Source organism: Tachysurus fulvidraco, chromosome 11 (genome assembly GCF_022655615.1).
Source record: "Tachysurus fulvidraco isolate hzauxx_2018 chromosome 11, HZAU_PFXX_2.0, whole genome shotgun sequence".
Lineage (NCBI taxonomy): Eukaryota > Metazoa > Chordata > Actinopteri > Siluriformes > Bagridae > Tachysurus > Tachysurus fulvidraco.
In genome coordinates this window covers 16,955,124-16,980,244 of record NC_062528.1, presented here as the reverse complement: position 1 = coordinate 16,980,244, position 25,121 = coordinate 16,955,124, and the positions used below count along the sequence as shown (strand labels likewise).

The window sequence follows — 25,121 nt, the reverse complement described above, 5'->3', positions numbered from 1 at the left end:
TGTTTAAATGAAGATTTGGGCATTCATATAGAAGATGCCAACTACACGTAGTCTTTAAGGACAACATCCTCCAAACTTCAATAGGGATAAAAACGCTGATGAGGGAAAGACTGATTTTAGCTGTAAGTAATAACGGATACGTCTTGATTTACAGATATTCCCCAAGGTAATGACATAATTCTAATATATAGGAACAATCACTGGAAAATTGCTGTGGTGTAAAAAGAACAAAACGTTGTGAGACAAAACATTGTCTACCCTCCTATAATTAAAACATAATAATCAGACTGTATCTGACTGTAGAACAGACATTATTCATAATAACACAATCCAGTGTTTATAATCACACCCTTCAGTGTCACCCAAATGAGGATCCCTTTTACATTTACAGCATTTAGCAGACACCCTTATCCAGAGTGACTTATAACTGAGCAACTGAGAGTTAAGGGCCTTGCTCAGGGGTCCAGCAGTGGCAGCTTGGTGGACCTGGGGTTCAAACCTATGACCTTCCAATCAGTAGCCCAACACATTAACCACTGAGCTACCACATCCCACATTTTGGGTCTGGTTCCTCTCAAGGTTTCTTCCTCTTCCATCAGGGAGTTTTTCCTCACCACAGTCACCTCAGTCGCCTCAGGCTTGTTCATTGAGGATAAATACAAACACATTTAAATATAAGGCTAATATTTGTATAATATTAAAATATAATTAACTTTTTGTACTATATTTAATGAAATGATCAGTCCAGTGCGCTAATTTAAAAATGATAGAAATTTGCTGATAAGTAAGAAGCAGGTGATTAATTTTCTCATATTTTGTAGCTTCAAAACAAGTTACAATTGTGTTGCATTAACTTCAAGAAAGTGGAAAAAGTTGCTATTTATTGTTGCTGTTACATCATAAATATGATCTTGACTTACGAATGATTAAATAGAACTATAAATGATTCAAAACAGTTACATGTAATTTTAAATAAATAAAATCTGCAAGCATTGGAAAATTGTGATAAAAAAAGGAATAAAATGAGCTGTTATTGGAAACTAATCAGCTTTAAGATGGGGATAGTTACTCACAACACCCTGCTTTTATTAACTTTTCCCAAAACACCACATCCCACATATACTACACACAATCTACAACATACTACAGGATAATGTTGTGTGTGTGTGTGTGTGTGTGTGTGTGTGTGTGTGTGTGTGTGTGTGTGTGTGTGTGTGTGTGTGTGTGTGTGTGTGTGGGTTGACTTTTTTTAAGCATGATCTCTCAGGTAGTAACAAGTTCATGCCACACCTGCAGGTTCCACCCAAAAAACATACCACAGCAGGACATTCTTTCTGCAATGTCATACCAACAAGAGCACTATATTACTATATTATTTGATAGGATTATCACGTTGATTAATGCAATGTTGATTAATACAAAGTTGATTACTGCAAGAATGGCTGGTGAGGGAATGACTGATTATACTGTAGCTGTGAGGGATAACAGAAACGTCTTGGTTTGCAGATATTCCCCAACATTCAATCTAGTTAAAACTGGTTAAAAGGTAATGACATATAATTCTAATATATAAGAACAATCATTGGAAAATTGCTGTGGTGTAAAAAGAACAAAACATTGTCAGACATGGTGTTTTTGGAACATAATGTTAAGTCCCAGTGTTGGTTTAGATTTTTCCTATAACAGCATATTTGTTATATTATAATGTTTCAGACACATACCGAAATGTCCTGAAGTGCACTTTCCATCCTAACCAGCAAACTGTCTTGAACAGCACAGTGAACTGCTTTACTAATATTTGCTTATCCTGATAACCAGGGGTCAGTTAGAAGGGGAATTAGAGGACATGTCATTCTCTGTGGTTTAAAAGGACATAGTTCTTCCTTCTTTGTAAAATTCACATACACCTCCTTTCCTTGGGATTAATTATTCATTATTATTGATGTACAATATCATTAATATGATTAATGTGCATTTGCAATATTTGTCTTTTTTTGGTTTGTCTTTCTTTCATTTGATTTTCCTCGGCCATCCTGATGCACCAATACGATGTTGGACTCTCTGTATAGCAGTTGTACCCCTGTACCCCATCCCGGGTGTCCTCTGCCTTGTGCCCCGTGTTGCCTTATGTACTCTCCAGGTTGCCCGTGACATTATAAGCAGTACAGATGGATTGACTCACACAGTCACATCTCTGAAAGCGAAACGATTATTGTCTTAATTTCCTTTAGAGACCCTTAAGCATCTTGTGATCTCAGTCAGGCTTAGAAAAGTGGGGGATGTGGTAGCTTAGTGGTTAAGTAGAACAGAAGCATTTATTTTGTCACATAGATATTAAAGCACAGTGAAATTCTTTCTTTGTATATCTCAACTTTTGAGGTTGGGGTCGAGCACAGGGTCAGCCATGATACAGTGCCTCTGGAGCAGAGAGGGTTAAGGGCCTTGCTCAAGGGCCCAACAGTGGCAGCTTGGCAGTACTGGGGCTTGAACCCTGATACTCCGATCAACGACCAAGAACCTTAATGCTTGAGCCACCAGGTGTTGGACTACAAGGTTGTGAATTCAAATCTCAGGTGCACTGTGCTTCCCTTGCTGGGCCCTTGAACAAGGCCCCCAACCCCAAATTGCTCATTTGTATTAAAATTTGATAAAAATGCAAATCTGCCAAAAAGCCATAAAAGTAGATTTACATCTGTTTTCTGTTAACTAATACTACGCTATTCAGCCTCAGGGCTGGTGGAAAAAACTAAACTGACTGGTTCTTTTTTCTTCCCTCCAGCTGTTTATACACTAAATTTTACATTTGACACAGAAAACTTCAAGCTTGAAAGTAAATTTCCAAAACCCCAGTGATGATAGTAGTGTTTCCATCCAAATGTTTTTATATCAACGTTGCATTTTCATTTTACATAATACTCCCTAAGAGGAAAAGAAAAGAAACGCTCTGTAGTGATAAAAGCACTTTTATAGAAAAAATAGTACCATTTTGTGTGTTATTTAGTCTTGTCATGAAACTCATTTCGATGCAATTATAAAGACTTTTTATAAAATTACTCCTGATAGAATTTCAAAATAATTTTTTTATAAAGGACATTTTCACAGTGTCCTCAAAAAAAAAAGCTGAATATTCAACTCCCTTTGAATTTTATGGAGCTTTTAACAGTCCCAAAGTTGCTTTGCCGTGATACAGTCTCAAGGAAAAACTCCCTGAGACAACATGAAGAAGAAACCTTTGGGAAGAATCAAAAGGTTTGCTAACAGACAACGGGAATATAAATCGTTACAACATACAGGCATAGATATGGGAGGAAACTAGAGTTCTGCACATGATGGAAACCCCAAGACACAGAGAGAACACATGAGACACACAAACAGCAGAGGCAGGAATCGCAACCCCAACCCTGGAAGTGTGAGGCTAACATGCTAACAGTAACACAAGGGTTTACAGACATGTGAGGACACGCACATCTCCGTGTGCTAATATGTATGTCTAGGTGAACAGCATGAGACATAAACATAAACACACTGACGGTTTCTGCATCCACGACCACAATTTCGGTGTCAAAATCATTTCTCTATGACCGTGGTGGCTCTAAGTGAAGCAGTGACTCGTGTTTATCTGTGTGTCTTTCAGTCTGATTGAATGTCATTATTCCAGTCATTCCTACCACTTCATTCAAAACTCTCCCACCTGGTAATCACACACACACACATACACACACACACACACACACACACACACACACACACACACACACACACACACACACACACACACACACACACACACACACACACACACACACACACTGTGACAAATTCTGATTTCAGCATGAAACATATTTGGCTGTTTCTATTTATTATGTCTGGTGTGCATTAGTCCCCCCCCCCCCCCCCCGAACTTAAGTGAAAAATTTAACTCACAACAGTCTCCAGAGTTTACACACACACACACACACACACACACACACACACACACACACACACACACACACACACACACACACACACACACACACACACACACACACACAAAACACAGATATAGTCCATGCAAGTTCAAGAAGAGCCAAATGGAAACATGAAATTGTGGATGGGAAAAAGATCCTAGAATATCAAAGTACCAATGAGTTTATATGGGTCAACGATTAAATAAATAAATAAATAAATAAATAAATAAATAAATAAATGATATTGCTTTATACTAGACAAAAACAGTCGACAGAGATAAATGAATAGATTTCGATTTTGTATAATGATAAGGTTTTATATAGTACACCTTTAACTGTACAACCCAGAAATATGAACAAATCAGAAGGTTCACACCATCAAGCATTTACTACATTTGAATAAAAAAATATGGAAACTTGTCAATATGTTGTATTTTTAAGTCAAAAGTGTAACTAAAAGTGTATGTTTTAAACTGTTTTAGTGTGTGTCTGTCCTTGGTATGTTTCCACAACTCATGATTTTGTGGTAAATCTTGAGAGTAAACAGTCCCTGGGCCACAGGTGGAGATTTTTTTTTGCTGATGATGCACATTTTTGACCAAATAAACATCTAAAATGAATTCCTATATATACAGTAAGTATTAAATAAATTAGTATTAAATAAATATCTCGGCTATGAAACCTAACCTGATCTGACCTTAAAAACAACAACAGATATTCATCTTATCAGCTGTGCAAATATGGTGCTCCTGAAGCACCTGATACACACACTCTCTCTCTCTCTCTCTCTCTCTCTCTCTCTCTCTCTCTCTCTCTCTCTCTCTCTCTCTCTCTCTCTCTCTCTCTCTCTCTCTGTGTGTGTGTGTGTGTGTGTGTGTGTGTGTGTGTGTGTGTGTGTGTGTGTGTGTGTGTGTGTGTGTGTGTGTTGGTGTGTCAGTGTGTGTCAGTGTGTGTCACTGTCAAATTTGATTGAAACATTTTTATATTTTTTCCCACTTAAATTTTGTCTATATCTAAATTATTTTAACCAGATCATAATATTTGATCTATATATAATAACATGTATTTATAAAAACTGTAAATCGACTTGTCCACTAGGTGGCGACATGAGCGTCTGGGTTTGATTCACAGCATATAGTAGAAACATAGGAAGAAATGAAACCCAGCGATGTTGCCATATTGTGCCGAATAACATCTTAGCGGCGGAGCCGGCGGATTCAAAATAAGAGTTTGTCAAAATATAGAAAAAAAGGAAGGATAAACCAAAGGAGGAGAAGAATTATGCGCAAAGTGTAGGGTTTAAAAATTTAGCTAAGAAGAGGTTTAGCTACCTAATCAAATACCATTCAATGTAATAACATTTTATTGATATTCCACACTCATCCAACATACACGATTCTTTAAGTTCTTTATCTATTATGTATTTATTTATTTGTTATATGGTTTTTAAAAGCTTATTTTATAAGATATTACTAATGTACTTGTGTAGTCAATTACATAAGTGCTTACTTAATTTATTATGTACTTTAGTACTTTTTTAACGACTTATTTATTTATATATATATATATATATATATTTGTTTGTTTGTTTATGTACTCAGTAGTTGACTTTTATTTTGACACTAGTGAATGCCTTATAAAAAATGACGAATAAACGTGTTGTATACTAATCTGGCAACCACACGCCACTATGTGCTGTCCTGTTTTGCTTCATTCCCGTTAGATGTTCTCTCCGGGCTGCACAGCTGATTGTGTTCATCTGCAGGTAAATTTGCTTTTCTTTAATTCCTTGACTGCAGACTGTAATATCAGCCTGTGATGCTGCACTCGACTTGTTTTCTGTCTTTTCTCGTGTTAGTGAGACTGTAAACGTGACACTGACTCAGTGCAGGCAGATGTTTGTGCAGTGATGTGAACAACTAGTGTACAGATGTTGTGTGTGTGTGAGAGTGTGTGTGTGTGTGTGTGTGAGTGTGTGAGAGTGAGTGAGTGTGTGTGTGTGTGAGAGTGAGTGTGTGTGTGTGAGAGTGAGTGTGTGTGTGTGAGAGTGAGTGTGTGAGAGTGAGTGAGTGTGTGAGAGTGAGTGAGTGTGTGAGAGTGAGAGAGTGTGTGAGAGTGAGTGAGTTGTGAGAGTGAGTGAGTTGTGAGAGTGAGTGTGTGTGTGAGTGTGTGTGTGTGTGAGTGTGTGTGTGTGTGAGTGTGTGTGTGTGTGAGTGTGTGTGTGTGTGAGTGTGTGAGTTGTGAGAGTGAGTGTGTGTGTGTGTGTGTGTGTGTGTGTGTGTGTGAGTTGTGAGAGTGAGTGTGTGAGTTGTGAGAGTGAGTGTGTGAGTTGTGTGAGAGTGAGTGTGTGAGTTGTGTGAGAGTGAGTGTGTGAGTTGTGTGTGTGTGTGTGTGTGTGTGTGTGTGTGTGTGAGTTGTGAGAGTGAGTTGTGAGAGTGAGTGTGTGAGTTGTGAGAGTGAGTGTGTGAGTTGTGAGAGTGAGTTGTGAGAGTGAGTTGTGAGAGTGAGTTGTGAGAGTGAGTTGTGAGAGTGAGTTGTGAGTGTGTGAGTTGTGAGAGTGAGTGTGTGAGTTGTGAGAGTGAGTGTGTGAGAGTGAGTTGTGAGAGTGAGTTGTGAGAGTGAGTTGTGAGAGTGAGTGTGTGAGTTGTGAGAGTGAGTGTGTGAGTTGTGAGAGTGAGTGTGTGAGTTGTGAGAGTGAGTGTGTGAGAGTGTGTGTGTGAGAGTGTGTGTGTGAGAGTGAGTGTGTGAGAGTGTGTGTGTGAGAGTGTGTGTGTGAGAGTGTGTGTTGAGAGTGAGTTGTGTAGAGATGAGGAGTGTGTGAGAGTGAGTGTGTGAGAGTGAGTGGTGTGTTGAGACGTGTGTGTGTGAGCGTGTTGTGTTGTGAGAGTGTGTGTGTGAGAGTGTGAGAGTTTGTGTGTTTGTGTGAGAGTGTGTGTGAGTGTGGGTGAGAGTGTGTGTGAGTGTGGGAGAGGGTGTGTGTGAGAGTGTGTGTGTGAGGTGGTGTGGGTGAGAGTGTGTGTGTGTGAGAGTGATTTGTGGGTGTGTTGTGAGAGTGTGTGTGTGAGAGTGTGTGTTGTGAGAGTGTGTGTGTGGGAGGTGGTGTGTGTGTGTGAGAGTGGTGTGTGTGTGAGAGTGGTGTGGAGTGTGAGAGTGGTGTGTGTGAGTGTGTGGGGGGAGAGTGTGTGGTGTGTGAGAGTGTGGTGTGGGAGAGTGTGAGTAGGAGTGTGGGGTGTGTGAGAGTGTGTGTGTGTGTGAGAGTGTGTGTGTGAGAGTGTGAGAGTGTGTGAGAGTGTGAGAGTGTGTGAGAGTGTGTGTGTGAGAGTGTGTGTGTGAGAGTGTGTGTGTGAGAGTGTGTGTGTGAGAGTGTGTGTGTGAGAGAGTGTGTGTGTGTGTGTGTGAGAGTGTGTGTGTGTGTGAGAGTGAGTGAGTTGTGAGAGCGTTGTGAGTGTGTGAGTGAGATTGAGTGAGTGCGTGTGTGTGTGTGTGTAAGTCAGTGTATCACAGCGCCTTGCAGCATATCAGTATTTTGGTAAAACTTGGTAAAGTAGTGTTGTGTATCGTGTGCAGTGCAAAAGCCAGAGACCACGTTTTTACCACACACACACACACACACACACACACACACACACACACACACACACACACACACACACACACACAGGAGGCCATCTTCCAGTGAGTGGCCAGGTACCAAGAGGCAACTAAGAATAACATGCAACATGATGCTACCACCACCATGCTTTGCTGTGCTGATGGTGTTCTCAGGTGTGTGTTCAGTGCTGGGTTTGTAGCAGACGCAGTGCTTTTTTTAGTTTCGCTCTCATCACATCAGAGAACTATTTCTGCCATGCTTGCAGTGTTTTGGCAAACGTCAGACATCTCGTATGTCTCTAACATAATAATCGTTTTTTCGGAGTGTTTGCCCTGTGAACACCTTCTGCCATCTGACCTGTGGATTTGTCAAAGCTCCTGTAGTGCCACTCTTTTTTTTCCCCCCTTCATTGCTTTCCTCGAGTCCAAAGTCATAGTTGTGCCATATTTAATTTTTTATTTCATTCTAATTTAGTATAATAGTGGGGGCACGGTGGCTTAGTGGTTAGCATAGTTGCCTCACACCTCCAGGGTTGGGGGTTCGATTCCCGTCTCCGCCTTGTGTGTGTGGAGTTTACATGTTCTCCCCGTGCCTCGGGGGTTTCCTCTGGGTACTCCGGTTTCCTCCCCCGGTCCAAAGACATGCATGGTAGGTTGATTGGCATCTCTGGAAAATTGTCCAGAGTGTGTGAGTGAATGAGAGTGTGTGTGTGCCCTGTGATGGGTTGGCACTCCGTCCAGGGTGTATCCTGCCTCGATGCCCGATGACGCCTGAGATAGGCACAGGCTCCCCGTGACCCGAGAAGTTCGGATAAGCGGTAAAAAATGAATGAATGAATGAATAATTTAGTATATTTACTATAAATATACTAAGTTATGTACATCTACATCTACATCTACAACTATCTACATTAACTGCTTCTTTTAAAACACTGAAACGTGAGAAACATGAATGACTTGGTTCTGGAAATAATGAGCAAAGAGTTTGCATTATTCCTGTGATTCCTGTGATCCTCATGCCTCTGTTTAAGCGTAATGACAGGTTTCTACTCTGGGACGGTGGTAATAGCTGGTTGCTTGTTGCATGTGTGTGAGTCAGAAAGAAAGATTTTTCTAACAGGACTTCGGTCTGTAATTGTACCTACTGTACTGAGATATATTTTGTGTATCAGTGAGTATGTATGGTGAACTTCTCATGTCCGTGGTAAGTAAGTTTTAAAGGCTGAATTTGATGTAATTGATCTGCCCTTTGTGTTCAGGTGGCAAAAAGTTTGCAGTGCATGGATGGCTGATGGACAGGTGTCTGGACCAATCGCAACACAATGCTGGCACGGAATCGCTTCATCCTGCTGCTGGTGGTTGGCTTGGTGCTAGCTGTGCTAAGCTTCAGCATTCAATACTGTAAGTGTGAGTGGGTGTGTATGGGTGTGTGAGGGTGTATATGGGTGTGTGAGTGTGTGTACAGTTGAAGAAAAAAAATCATAATCTGGGCATATGGCAATAAAAAAATGTTAGCTTGATGTTTTGGGAAAAAATGTTCTAACTATATACTTTGATAGCAAATCTATAAATAATAATAATAATAATTTGAACCTGCTTTATTTATTCACATGTGCATCATTATCCATATGCTTTAGAGTTAGTATTAGCAAAGACTTTGAGTCAGTAGGATTATTGATCTTTAGGATTAACACACGGTTTTAATCCTAAATTAAATGAGATCAGTCCACATCAGGTAAGTAACAGAAACTCTGCTTCACTTTACCAACACATCCTCTGTTATTTCTTGCTCAAATCCTGCTCGATCTCAGATCCTTAAGCCTGCCTTTAATCAGACACTCATTTAGAGTCACATTAGGATCGGAGATCGAGCAGATAATAAGATTCACAAAGCCGTACTATTGTTTCTTTGTGATGTCACTGCTGCATCCGTATATCATTGATAATTGGTATTGATGCGAGTAACAGAGTTACTGTTACTAAAATGTACTGTTAATACCCTGAAAACATGAGAATTGTTGTTTTAACTGCATCCTAAAAAAGTTTTTTTTTACCACTTTAGTTTGCCAATGATTACAACACATCTTGTCTCATTGTACTAACTATTCATAGTCACATTTAATTTAATGTAAAATGTGGAGAACCGGTTCTACTGTTATTATTCCTCTTTCCTTTATCACTCTGTCTGGTTTTTCTCTTTTTAAATAGATGCATCTCGTCCTGCTACAGAGAAAACATACCGTCTATAAATCTCATATAAACTATTCCTTATAGAAAGTTTCACCATATTAAAGATGTTTCTCTTGTAAATAACTACACTTTTCTTATTCAGATATAATGTGCCTTATATCATGTCCCTGTTACCATAAAAACAATAACATATTGGAATGCGACATTATTATAAATGAGCATGAACTTATAATAAAACATAAAAAAACTCCAGATATTTGTTTAAAAAAATGTCATTGGGTACAATAAAGGGGGAAGTCGTGGCCTAATGTTTAGAGAGTCTGACTTCTAACCCTAAGGTTGTGGGTTTGTGTCTCGGGCCGGCCATGACTGAGGTGCCCTTGAGCAAGGCACCGAACCCCCAACTGCCCCCCCGGCGCCGCAGCATAAATGGCTGCGCACTGCGCCGGGTGTGTGTTCACGGTGTGTGTGTACACAGAGAACAAATTGAGTATGGGTCACCGTACTTAGCCGTATGTCATGTCACTTTTTCAATTAAATTTTTTTAAAATTTTTTTTTTTTTTGAGTTACAATTATTATTTTGTTATATAAAATATAAATGGTTATAAATATAAAATAAATGTTATGTTTATTTTTTTTTTTTAGCGGAATTGATTTTGATTACTAGTTTGTCATATTGTGACATTTATTTACATTCACTATGTACTTTATCCTGTTGCTACATTTTGTCTAGATTTAGAAGTAAGGATGTATTTTGGTGGGAGAAAAATCAGTCAGTCCATCGATCAGCCCACCCAACACAGCCCACCCAACACAGCCCACCCAACACAGCCCTCCAGCTTTTCAGAGTCGTAACAGATTTTATTAAACGATGGAGAGGATGAGCCGTTCTATCAGTGTGGAATAAACTATGGTCTTTGGGTTGACAAGTCAAATTATTCTCGCTTCTGCTGATGATTAAGTTAAAGAAATATGACAGGACACAGAATAATGTCTGGATGGTTGTTTATACAGTACATGTGGTGGTCAACTTGACTCCACATCCTCTTTTCCTGACTGGATCTCCAGAATTAAGCGTCCATATGAGCTCTAAGGTCTGTTGTTACAGCATGAAGGCAGTAACTGATAAGCTTGTGGCACACAAAAGCACAGTTAAGTACAGCACAGGTTTGTTTGTTCTTGAGCTCCTTCAGAAAGAGAACAGAGGTCACTCGAGTCTAAACCTTGTCTTTTCTTGATTGATGATTTTTTTGAAGTCTCTTTGTTACCTTTCTTCTTCTCTCTCTCTCTCTCTCTCTCTCTCTCTCTCTCTCTCTCTCTCTCTCTCTCTCTCTCAGTCTTGCTAAAGTCATTACTTATTCATTCTTTACAAACAGGAGCTGAAAGCAGGCTGAATTTCATCTGAAATCCTGTCGCTCTGTCTTTCAGCTCGCTGATACGTGCCACTACACATTAATGAGTGGGAAGAGAGCAGGGTTGCCAGATCTGTGAAACCGAACCAGATCATGCATGAGTAAAACAGTCAATTAGTTAATCTAGAACAGTGTGTTACTGTGTTTAGTATGGAAAGAATGAAAATGAATGATTAAATGAAAATTCTTTATTTAAAATGCTTGGACATTCACAAGTGAATTTGTAGAATATCCTCATCATATCCCACAAATGCCTGTGTGGGATTTGAACTCATAACCTTCCAATCAGTAATCCAACATCTTAACTGCTGAGCTCCCAAATCCCCCTAATTAATGTAATAATGATAACGCTGGGCTGTAATAATGTTTAGTTAATCAAATGTATTGCAGTAAAGAGAGACATCAATCACTAACATTGTTTATGTTAGCTGAATATCGAAAGCCAGACAGTTTCCATCCTTATATTTACATATCCGATCTTTTCAAATCCGACCAACATCACACAATAAGTTTACATGTAAACTTGCTGGTTTTTTTTTGTGTTTGTATATTGTGTGTGTGTGTGTGTGTGTGAATACATTTTAACTAAAATTCAAACCTATATTATTTAAATTGGCATTCAGTTTAAACAAGGCAACCACTTAAAGATTACATTACTATGCTGCACAGTAATATAAGAGCTCACGCTCATAGCAAGCTTCAGGGTTTCCTTTAGCTACAGGGAGACACCATCCATCTCTCCATCTCTTTCCTTTTCTCTATACTATTTTGTAGTCTGCTGTAAGGCTACAGGCTACAAAGGGCTCTTTGTCTGACTGTAACTATGTGGGGACCGTGTGTGTGTGTGTGTGTGTGTGTGTGTGTATAAGAGGATTGGTCAGTGTGTGTGTAAGCAGGTCGGAACAAGGGAAAAGTCTTGAGTCTGAATAGACTCCAGTGAGGAGTGGACACACACACACACACACACACACAATCTCTCTCTCTCTCTCACACACACAAACACACACACACACAATCTCTCTCTCTCTCTCACACACACACACACACACACACACACAATCTCTCTCTCTCTCTCACACACACAAACACACACACACACTCACACTCTCTCTCTCTCTCTCTCTCACTCACACACACACACACACACATACAGAGAAACACATTCAGATGCTGTGCAGATGTTGTCACTATAACACACACACACGCACTAAAATGCCGGCTCATTTCCAGACACATCTTCTTGTTCTTCTCTTGTTTTCTGGTAAGTTTGAATCGACATGATGTTAAATTGTTGTGTTAGAGTGTGTCTGTGCTTTCTGCACCTCCATGAGACATGTTTTGCTGTATTAGGTATTTTTTGTATGCTTTCTTATTATTTTGTATACCTTATTCAGTCTGGTGTACGTGCTTTGAATCGCATCGATGGGGAACATGGACTATAACTGTTAAACTCTCACCTAGAAGTTTAGAGATTTGAGACACTGCAATGCCAAGCTGTTTCCACTGATTATAGGAAATTTCCTGTTAGGAAACAGAAGCCAGGCATTTAAAATAGCAGTGGTGTATTTTCAGAGTGAGACACAGAATACAGTTAATAAGCAATTATCATTTAATGATTTAATTAAAACTTATTATTTACAGAATTTGTATTCATTTTAAATTTCCACCAAAAATCCTTCACACCAATTTATTCATTTTCTATTACTTACCAACAGTCATGTTTTTAAGTATTACACTTGCTGGAGTTGTTGTATGCATTTTAACTTTATTTTATTTTGTGTTATTTTTATTTTTTGTGTGTGTGTTTGTGCACAAAAGTTTTCACACTACTAAAGGATATTAGTAAAAAAAATTGATCTTGGTTTGCAGAAACTTGCAACACAGTTTAGACTTTAATAATTCATAAAGTTTCGTGAATCAGAGAAAATTCTCATCGACTATTGAAGGATAAGTGTGATCTAGGAAGAAAAAAGTTTGTTTTAAGATATCTGAGCAGTTTTTTAAGTAAAGTATGATAATCAACGTGTATGATTTTATATTAAAAAGCCACAAATGACCAGTAAGCGCTCACAAAGTCATTCTGACAACGGCAACTCATGACCGATCTGATTTAAGGTTTTCTTAAAATGAAAAGATTAACATTTAAATGAGCTAAAATAACCCTTTTGTGTGGAATGTGTTCAGGGAAAAATAAACTGAAGGTCATAAGTTCATTTTTGTATGTGTTAGAGACCGTAGCAGCGAGGAAAAGACATGAGACTGAGATGAGGATGTTGGGGTTCTCTCAGAGGATGGACAGGATTAGGAAGGAGCACATCAGAGGGACAGAGAGGGTTGTGTGTTTTGGGGACGAGGTCAGAGAGGCTAGACTGAGAGGGTTTGGACATGCGCAGAGGAGGGAGATGGTTATATTGGTAGAAGGATGTTGGAGATGGAGCTGCCAGGTAAGAAGTCAAGAGGAAGGCCAAAGAGGAGATATATGGAGGTGTTGAAAGAGGACATGAGGTTAATTGGTGTGAGAGTAGAGGATGACGAGGATAGCGCTAGGTGGAAACCGATGATTCGCTGTAGCGACCCCTAACGGGAAAACCCGAGAGTCGGAGAAGAAGTAGTCATGGGTTCATTTTGTAAACAAGTAATTCCACCGAACACACTTGTACAGATTAAAGATTTGTTTTGTATAAAAACACAATATACATACGAATATCTGTCTCTCTCTGCCAATCCTCTGATGCTGTATACAATCTTTAACACAAATGTCCTCTTTTTAAATGCAGTGTAACGTTCAAAGATGCAACCGACTTTCTGTTTTGGAAAAAAAAAAAAAGCAGGGCCTTTTTTTTTTTTTTTTTTGGAAAAATCAATAAAATCAGAGGCATGAGAGTATAAAGGGTGTCTAATGTGTGTGAGAAGCAAGAGGCATGCTGAAGTGTTCTTCACACAAAGCTGCAATGTTCGCTCAGGACAGCGAGGCTTCATCTGGGTGCTGCAGTCTGTTCAGTTCAGTAGTGCTTTATTTGCATGAATGTAAAAAAGCAAAGTTATATGAGTAATATACATTCTGTATGTGTATATGTAATCATTACAAACCCATTGAACAACAAGGGAGAAAAGAGCTAAACACACAGGGAGAAAAAAAATGTATATTCAAAGAACAAAACAAGTTAACAAAACTTACATGTAAGGCTTCTGTGTACATTATCAGTGTACAGGTTGTGTTCTGTAGTGTGTGTCCATGTGTGTTCATGGTGCGCTTGTGTGTTTGTGGTGCGTGTGTGTTGGAGTTTTATGGGCAGCCAGGGTCTCCTGTTTGCCAGGTTCTCCTGTGCACCAGGGTCTCCTGTGCACCAGGTTCTCCTGTGCACCAGGGTCTCCTGTGTGCCAGGTTCTCCTGTAATCTGGACTGGTTTTGGGTCTGACTGTGCCAGTGCTAGAGATACACTCTCTTCATCTCTTCAGTCATTTGTTTGAATTTGATTAGACTTTTCTGAGCACTGTTGGTCTGAGACGGTCGGAAATGTATAGAAAATTTCTGCAGAAATCTGCATGCAGGGACTCTGTGGGATGTTTGTACCATCTAGTGCAGGGGTGTCAAACTTTGCCCCATGGGCCAAATTTGGCCCGCGAGATCATCTCAAGTGTGCATTACAGCTGGCTAGCCGCATGCTCCGCTAATACTACAAATCCCAGAATGCCTTGCCACTGTATTGACGAACAGCAAGCGCCCCTCATTCTCTGTTGACCGTCGTTAACAACCATGTTACAGTCACATCGGGCAAGTTAATTCCACTGCCAAATGAAAGATGGACAATAGGAGCTTTTAAGACAGGAGGGAGGCCGATTGTCTGTTCACAAATATAAAGGACAGACCGGTTTGTCTTGTGTGCTAACGGAGCTAACGTGTCTGTAACGAAAGAATATAACATAAGGAGACACTATGAAACGAAACATTATGAGAAGTATAAGGACCTGGACCTAAAGCAGAAGCTCCAGAAGGCGGAGGAGATGAAAAAAAGTCTGGTTTCCCAGCATGGTTTTGCATGTTCATGAAAGCAAAATCAAAAAATGAAGCTGCTGTAAAGGCTGTAAAGCTTTATTTTGGGAAGCAGAGACAGCAAAATCTGCCGAGCTCTTTAATGAGGGAGAGTTTGTCAAAAAGTGTATGGTGAAAGTTTGCGACATGAACACCACTGATGTGTCTTTTATTCTGAATTTAATTTCTTATGTGTTTGTAATATCAAGCTCTGGTTGTTCCAAATCCTGTGTTTAAGCAAAACTAAAGTTTGTTTCCATATGACAAAGGTTGAACATTACACATCAGTTGCAGTTAATTTTTTAATAAATATTCAGTTTGGCCCGTGACTTTATCTCAGTTTTATATTTTGGCCCCCTGTGAATTTGAGTTTGACATCCCTGCTTTAGTGTATTCATTCTCATCTTCTCTCTCTTGTTGTTTCTCTCATTCTCTCTCTCTCTGTTTATTCTCTCTCTCTTTCTCTCTCTTTTGCACTCTCTCGCTCTCTGCTTTTCTGTCTGTTTATCTCTCTCGGTCTCTCTTCCTAACAGTGCAACCAATACCAACCAATCCGCTTGCAGAAGTTGGGACACTCGGTAAAAGCAGGAAAAGGGGAAACCCAGTGGTCCATACAGAGCCTCCAGAACTTGACCCGATCAGTGATGCTTACCGATACTGCAACCTGCCAAATCACACAGAACACACACGCGAGGGTGAGATATCCACTGCCCTCTACACACAAATAAATATATACAACATATATGCAACACTGCAACTCAGCCCATCGTTTTCAGTTCGGACCACATAAGCTCACATGTTTACACACTTTGTTTATCATGTGTGGGTTTTGTTGTGTGTAGGTCACAGTCTGGCAGACTACAAGCTGCTCTTTGTACAGGTGATGATTCGCCATGGCGACCGTTACCCGCTCTACTCCATACCTCAGACCAAGAGACCAGCCATCGACTGCACGCTGTCACCTCACAGGCAAGAGAATTTAATAGACATGATTAGCCAAGCCTATGTTACAGAAGGAAAACTGTCGAAAACTTTAGCCTCATTAAAAAGTTTTTGTTTTCTGTCAGTAGGAAGAGAATTCTTACATGTATGCCCAGGTATAACAAGGCACTTGGTTCCACCGGTTCAATCCCAGCGTACTAGCGGGAACAACCTAGAAAAGAGATTTTTTTCTCTTTTTTTTTCAGCCAAAGAAATAATTTTGTCAGTTCAAATGAGTGTTTTCTTGGCGATATCTTTCCAGTCTGTTTCTAGTGTATGAGCAGATTCTCTAGCTGTAATATTCTCTCTCACTTTCACACCGATTTGTTCGACACAGTCTCTTTCATCTGAAAGTGTTTGTTCGGGACACTGAAGTGAAACCATGGAAACAAACACGGTTCTCAGAAGTCAGTTGGACTATGAAGAGTTATTAATCTAATCCCATAATATACCCATGTTGGTAGATTTATTCTAATCTTTATAAATCGTCTCTTACCCTCTTTTTTCTTTTGCTCTCCACCCTTATTAGGTTTTTATTAAACACTCACACACACTCGAGCTTTATTGATCCGGTGCTACTTGGGCTTACATCATGTATAGTGTATTGCTTTAATGCCCCCTAGTGGTGAAGGCAACCTATTACTTTTGCATTGTCACACTAGTTGTTTTTTTTTTTTTTTACCCCCTCCAGAAAACCCTCTCACCCTCTGCTGGCCTCCTTCGTCAGTCACATGACCCAGGGTGGGCGTGGCCACTGGGATGCATCGCTGAGCTCACTGGCCAGAGTACCCAATCATAGCACCTGTGAGCTAGGCGAGCTCACACAGACAGGTAGTTAATGACCGCACAACCTACATACACCACACACACAACTAAAAGTGTCAAAAAAGACTCACTAGTGAGAAGCCCCACTGTTCTTGTTAATAACCTCAAACACTCGTTTCTGCATGTTGATGCAACTGTTTCCAAGAGGCTGGTGGGAATGTTGCTCCATGTGGTGAAGATTGCTTCATGAAGGGCATCAACATTCTGGAACTGACATCCGTTTCTGTAACCTTCTGTTGCCATCCATCCCCAAACATTCTCAAGGGGATTTAGATCAGGGGAACACGCAGGATGGTCCAGAAGTACAATGTTGTTGTCCATCAGGCAGGCGTTGTGAATTGCAGCTTTGTCCTGTTGAAAGACCCAGTCATTACCACACAGACGAGGGCCCTCAGTCAAGAAGGATGCCTTCTGCAACATGTCCAAATAGCCAGCCGCTGTTTGACGCCCCTGCAAGAAAAAGGAATATCTCCTCCACTATGCCAGGTAGAAAACATGGTGGAGGAGACGTGGCTTTCAAATACGTTTTTTGTTTTTTTAAGCCCTTCTCTCGCAGATGCCTTATGTTTATTGGGCTGCAGTCAGTATCAGTAATGGACTTAATTTGGGTCGAGGATCGGCCTGTGTCTTCATGCACAGTAGGTCGGATCCTCCGGCTCAGTGCAGGTGAAGTCTACGACTTGATTTATTGTCCCATAACTCTCAGGATCTTTTAAGAAATCTAAAATGACCGTCTTACTGAACCCAACCTCGAGAGCCCTTGCTTGTGCAGCTCAACACTCCTGCCACGTTCAAAAACAGAAAGCCTTTTTGCTTTTTTCCATCAGGAGATCATGACAGTCTGATTGTCTGAACGGCATTAAAGACTTTTAAAGGCTGTGCTTTTAACCTTTTGATCAGCTGATGGCCAGCCTGTTTTCATTAAATTGTCTACTCTCTATTTTTTGTCTCTTGCTCTTGTTTCTTTTTTTGCCATATTGAAGAAGTACTTACAACCTGAATACTTGTAATATTTTCCTTGGATTTTGTTCAGGAGTGTATCTCTTTACTCTTCATCCAGAGGTGACGATTTCTATTTAAGTAACACACACTCATTGGAAAGCACAGCACACTACCTTTCGATCGCCACATCCGATCATATGGTCCACATATTAGATTTTTGGCGCAAGATTTATGCCGGATGCCCTTCCTGATGCAACCCTCCCATTTTATCTGGGCTTGGAACGGGCACTGAGAGTTCACTCTTCAGTGTTCGGGTTAGTTTTCTGCACAGGAATCTAACCCGGGCAGTGGTAATGAGAGCGTGTGATCCTGCCGCTGGACCAACAGGAGGCTGGACTGTATGTATACTTTAAGGATAAAAAGCATTCTCAGGTTTTCTTCGGATAGTTAAAAGGTGAAGATTTTCCTAAATGGGTTCTATTTAGAACCTTCTTTAAAAGGGCCGCCAGGGGGACAAACTGAATCATATTTAAGGATTTAGGATTTATCCTTTTTTTTCCCCTGAGTGTAACAAATTTGATTTCAGTAAAAAAAAAGTGCTAATAGTACAAAATGGTTAAAACACTATGCGTCACTTTGTGTGGTGGTGAAATGTTAAAAACCATACAAGATCCTCATCATCATCATCATCATCATTCTCTTCCTCATCCTCCTCCAATATGCCCACATCATTTTGTTTTCCTCTCCCCTGTCTCTATGTTGTTGTTCTTAACTTCTCTTTGTATTTCTTCTCTCTCTATCTCAGGTGTGGTTCAGCATTTAAAAAATGGCGCACTCCTGCACCAAACTTACCTCAAGCACCACAAGCTGCTTCCTCCTGATTGGTCATCACAGCATCTATGGGTGGAGACTACTGCTAAGAGCCGCACCCTACAGAGCGGCTTGGCACTTCTCTATGGTTTCCTGCCGAATTTTGATTGGTCAAAAGTATTGGTGCGGCATCAGAGGAGCACTATGTTCTGTGGCTCGCTGTGTGAGTGTCCAGCACGGAACATCTTTCTGGATGAGGAGCAGCGTCGTCAATACCGTCTTCGCACCTCTAATGCTGAACTTGAGCGCACTTATGTCGCCATGGCGAAGACGCTGGGCGTGGCCACACGTACGATGCGGGCAGCCAATCCTATCGACGCTCTGCTGTGCCACTTTTGCCATGGCCTCTCATTTCCCTGTGCCAGCCCACATACATATCCTTCCTCCGAAAATGGGGCTTGTCTAACATTGCAACAATTTGCTGTGATTCGCCAGCAGCAGAGAGATGACGAGCAGGAGCGTAAGGCGGCAGGGATTTACCGCCGTTTTGCTGTGCTTGCAGCACATCCTTTCCTGAACCAGACAGCGTTACGCATGGAGAAAGCTGCCCATGGCAACACAGAGCCTGCCTTTGCACTGGCCTCTGCTCATGACATCACCATGGCACCAGTGCTAAGTGCCCTTGGCCTAGAGGGGGCAGGGTTTCCACGTTTCGCTGCTCGTTTGGTATTTGAGCTGTGGAAGCGTCCAGATGCAAAGGGAACAGGAGGAGGTGTAGCGAACGCTTATTTGCGTGTGCTCTATAATGGAGAGGACTTGACCTTTGAAACTGCCTTCTGCCACGACCATGACCGCCACTCCACTCAGCCGTTGTGTCCTCTGGGTAATTTCTTGTCCTTTGTAAGAAGGGACATGTTTAATATAGTGAATGCTACCAGCTACCATCAAGCCTGCCATAAAAACTTTTCACAGGGAGACATCTGAACTGACAGATAGGAATAACCGAGTATATTTTTGGGCTTTTATTATCTGATAGTGGTTTCTGTACTTAGTAATTTCTTTTTTCTTCTTCTTTTGATTTAATCGAACACTTAATGCTGTACTAAACATCTAGAGCATTTTAAATTGGTCTCACAAGTGACTTGGGCATCCGTGTCTTTTGCACATTCGTATCTTCAACAATTCCTCTCGACAAAAAGTCTTAAAGCTTTTACACACCAAATATGTTTTTTTTTTTTTTTTTTTTTTAATTATCATAGGTATGTCTACAATCTTAGACAACTCCTTTCCCTTTAGCATCATTTGATTCGTCCCTCTGGTGGTTAGAGTCTCTTAGATCTGTACAACAAGCTCTCTGAAAAGATTTTATCAGGAACCCATCAACACAACAGCTTAGTTATAAATGGTTGTGAAAGTGAGCAGGTACATATTTAACACTTTTTGTGATCTTTAGTTGTCGTGTGTTCGTTGCAAATGAGCCTCTACTACAATCCTTTGGTTTACATGCATACAAAAGTCCACTTATATGAACTAGACAGTAACTGTAGACTATAATACACACAGTGGGGTCTATATGATAAGAAGGACTTTTATTACAAAACTTTTTTACTTCATCTTCACAGGTTCTCTTCACTTTATTTCTTAAACTTTTTTTTAAACTTATGTAGTGAACAGGATCAAGTGATTCAGAGATTTTCCGAGAAGAAAATGTTTGAAACCTGGATAGCTTCGTTCCTGAATAAAAGCAATATTGAGTGTGCAGCATATCATTATATTGTATAGAAACATTAACTGCCTTGTGTTTAGACACCAAATCAGATTTGTTCTTTGAAATATTTTGATATAATGGCAACCCGATCAGTCTAAACCATAGAAATCTCTATTTATATTCAGGCCATTTGAATACTGTTGTTGTTTAAAGCATCGACCAGGAAGACGCACCAAGCCTGTCCAGTTTTGCACATTATTTTAGTCCTGTTCTATAAATCCACATATCTGTAGTTAAGAAGACCAAAACAACAAAACATCCGAGCGAGTGCAAGTTAAAGCTAGCACTGATGTAAAGCAATAAATCACCCCAAACCTATAATTAGGGTTAGTCGAGATGGTTTTCATCGATACCTTAGATTTGACTGACTTGCCTTAAAAAAAATCATCTTGTTTGAGTAAAATAATAAAACCAGACATGAACGTTCTTCAGGTGTAGACGAGACGATGAACCGAGGAAGTACCGGACGCTAGCACTTTTGATTTGCCGTGCGTCTGAGTTTGAACGAACACAATGAGGTTTGATATGAAGCCTGTCAGCTTTTCATTTAAAAGCATTTCAACAACACTTGCAAATCAACCACTGATTACCAGCACAGTCCTGAGAACAATCACACTGATTCATACATCAGAAGGATTTTGATGATAAACGTTTATCACGTTATGTCTGCAGACTTGTTTTTGTACGACGGACGCTTTCTAAAAGTTTTGTAAAGTTTGGAGATTTTGGCGCACACCGCCACTTTATTCCCATCTAACTGCAGTGAGCAAGATTTTTAAATACACTGCAATTCATGGTTATAGATGTGTTTTACTAATCGAAGAGTATTTTCATACGTTTTAGCATGGTACGATGACGTATGCGCTTTTGTTATGGAGGAAAAACGGGAGCGTTAAACGTCTGTGCGGGGGAATGTTGATGGGTTTTGTATTTGTGATTGTTATTTTTTAGGATTAATATGATCATATTCAAGCACATTCCTTAATATCAAAGCACATTTTACAATAAAGTCCTATTGTAAGCGGATTTTGTGTTATGATTTCTTGACAAAAATATAATATAGTATACTACAAAATCAACACCCCCCCCCCAAATGGTGCATATCTAAGGAATAAAAAAAAAAAAAACAATCTTTAGAACATAAAGACAAATTAAGACATACTGACCAATCAGAATGAAGAATTCAACAGCTCTATTAGGTATAATAATGAGCGCTAACTGAAACCATATTACTGCATTTTTATATACTTATTGTATGTATGTTGCTCAGGAGCCCAGCAGTGGCAGTTTGGTGGACCTGGGATTTGAGCTCACAACCTTGCGATCGGTAGAATAACACTAGGCCACCATTTCCCCATGACGAAAGTGTTTTTTGTTATTTGGTAATGCTGCTAAAGACATGCTGGAATATGAGTAGCCAAATCTCTGGCAATTGTATATATGTACATGCAAAATATTTTGTTTCACATTTCCAGTATTTTTCTTTCATGACACGATTTACCAGATACCAGATTTGAAGTCTCTGATCTTTCAGTTTAAATGATTTGTCTAATTATAATAACCGAATAGGTATAGATAATAATTGGATAGTCAAGTATCATAATGTTCCTGAAATAATAATAATAATGATTAATTAATAATAATAATAATGATGATGATGATGATAGTGCCCTTGGTTGTACATTCTGGACCTTACGTTGAGAATCATGACACAAGGTGGCAGCAGTGCTGCACTTATTTAAAAAGTCATGGCAGGAATCAGCAGAATTCATCCAGGTCCATGTCAAACAAACACGCGCACACGCACACACACACACACACACACACACTGGGGTGTCCTCCACTGGGAATAATTTTCTTTGGATAACCTAAAACCAGAAGAGTGTATGTGATCTACATCGATGCAGATTTTAAGCTGACGATGGCCAAATGTGTGTCAGGAGCCTTTGTGTGTGTGTGTGTGTGTGTGTGTGTGTGTGTGTGTGTGTGTTTAGAGAGGCGTTGAGAGAGAGAGAGAAAGAGTGAAAGAGCTAGAGGGCCAGCACTCAGCATAAGATGATTTTAATGAACCTTGCTTAAGAGCCAAAGAAAAGATCATTCATTTAGTGAGTCAGACGCAGGAATCGATCTTCATTAAAGTGTGTGTGAGTGTGAGTGCACTGTAGAGGATGATTAAAGCATTTGTATTGTCTGAGTGTGTATGTGTGTATGTGTTTTCAACAAATCATATGCACACTGGTCATTTTTCAGTCTTTTCCAAATACAAAGATGGAGAAGATGGAATTCAGTTTTAATCATTAACATGTGTGTGTGTGTGTGTGTGTGTGTGTGTGTGTGTGTGTGTGTGTGTGTGTGTCTGACTCTCTCTTGTACTCTCTTTCTCTCTTTCTGTTTAAATGGGTCAGGCGTCTGTCTCTGGGGAGAGCCACAGTTCTGCAGAAAAAGGCAAAAATGGCGAGACAAGACAGGGATAGAACAAAGTTTTTATGATGACGAGCAGCAGCTTAAGACCATCCGTGGTTTTGTACCGATGTGTATGAGTGACAATGACTCACACTCACATAAACACACCGAATGTAACATTCACGTCATTTCCCGAAGTCCTGTCAGGCTGCTGGTGGGTCCCTGTAGCTCTCTTTGTTAGAAGCACGTAGCCTCAGATTGTCTGTGTGCGCGTGTGTGTGCATGTGTGTGTGTGTGTTCATCTCTCATAAGGGCAGTGCAGGGACTGGGACCAATTTTACCTCATGGGGATGAAAGACATAGTGGGGACAAAAGTCCTTTAAACAACAGCCTCACACTCATTCTGACACACTTGTGTGTGTGTGTGTGTGTGTGTGTGTGAAGATTGCGAATGCATAAAAACCCCTCACAAGTCGTGTTCTGCACTGTCTCCTTATATACACCTAGCCTTGAGTGTGTTTTGGGAATATTTTCAATTGTATTCTCTCATAAAAGGTACATTCCTAGTTACTAATATTAATACCGTGCAGTGCCCTGAATGCATTTTATTTCCTTTTTTTTTTACTGTTGAAACATTCAGTTTTTCTGCTTGCTGCATCGAGTAAGTCACAAGACATACTGTATATATTATTTTAAAAAGTGTACGCTCAAAATTCAACTGCAGATTCATATTTCTGTGACAGAATCATTTCTCTTGTATCAATGCAATATAACACTTCCTTTTATTCGTAGACCTTTAATGAGATAATAAACAGGTTTTGCGTGAGAAGTGAGAAGTGTCTTGTGTTTGAGGAACATTGAGTACAATGTAAATTTCTTATACACAAATTTTTACAATCTGTTCCGAGAACAAGCCAAACTAACATTAAGACTAAAAATAAAACTTTATTCGGATGGTCCGATGTAGAAAATATACAAAGCATGTATAACGAGTCATGAAGCAGCCAATGAGCAGATTCTCAAACAGTTCCAAAAAAAAGTACCAGATTCCAAATGCACTGAAATTGAAATTGTGTTGATAAGATATAAATATTATAATAAACAAATGGAGATATAAACTGGTCTAAATAAAATGAAAAAAGCTACAGGTGAATGGTTATAACATGGGTATAAAATATTTGCTACACGTCATTAACCATAAGACTTATGTTCAAGAGTTAACTTGCATGTAAGTATACGTATTTCTACCATGATAGGGTTAGCTAGAGAACTAAATAACATAAAACATTTATACACAGAACGTCAATAATATTCAGTGTTAACAGTGATATCAAGATATCAAGATTTGTAGACGAAGTTGGCTGAGAGTATTTCTGTCTGAATTTCAGACCAGATGCTGAGAACCTTTAAAAATATAGTGTCATTTCCAGGAAGGCAACATGGTGAACATTGATGCTCCCAGGTTTCTGCAGTGCATTGTGGGATTTTTAACGGAGTAAACATTTCAGTGCACTGGAAGGATTTTACGCTTGAGAGAGAGCAGCACGTGAAATAGCCGACAACCCGATCAGTGCATTAAAGAGCTGATTGTGATGCACCAAGAACATAGTCACAAAGTTTTCCACCACTTCAGGATTGAGGACTTTGAGCTTTATCGTTTCTTGGTATCATGACAATCTACATTTTTTAACAAAGAAAAAAAAATACGAAAAAAGCTGATGAAGGCACAATTTATAGCTGCTGTATCCTAGATGATAACTAACTTGCCAGTAACAGCAAATGTAAATGTATAAACTGGCATATAATTGATGACGGTCAAAAGCCTGGAAAAAATGGGAGGGTTGAGACTGAAAGGGCATCTGACATTAAACCAGTTGTTGATTAATTTCCTGTAACAAGATATTTATTCCTTATTAAACACCTAGTTTGTAAGCACTGCAATAAAAGAATGTGCATGAGTTTAAAGCAGCAGTTTAATTTTAATTTTTTTTTTACCCACCTACTCCATCTCTTAACTGACGCTGTTGAAATCGATTGTCTCTTCAGTCACTTTTGTCAAAATGTATTTAAAGTGAGATTACCGAGTCGAATTATTGTGTTTAAAACAAGCGCTATGCAAAGATTTGGCAGTGATTCATTTCATTCACAGATGTTCATCACTTATGAGCAATGTTAGACTCTTTATCTCTTGAGCAAACTAAGGATGCAAATGTCA

At 39.8% G+C, this 25,121-nt stretch overlaps 1 protein-coding gene across 1 annotated transcript; it reads left to right on the top strand.

Moving 5' to 3' along the window:
• Positions 1-5,595: 5,595 nt before the first annotated feature.
• On the top strand, positions 5,596-21,529 carry pxylp1 (2-phosphoxylose phosphatase 1). Its single transcript, XM_027148183.2, has 6 exons — positions 5,596-5,715; positions 8,801-8,942; positions 15,711-15,872; positions 16,020-16,146; positions 16,850-16,989; positions 18,731-21,529. Exons 2-6 carry the CDS (start codon positions 8,864-8,866, stop codon positions 19,717-19,719), a joined length of 1,497 nt encoding a protein of 498 aa, XP_027003984.1. The 5' UTR covers positions 5,596-5,715; positions 8,801-8,863; the 3' UTR covers positions 19,720-21,529.
• The last annotated feature ends 3,592 nt before the right edge of the window (positions 21,530-25,121 follow it).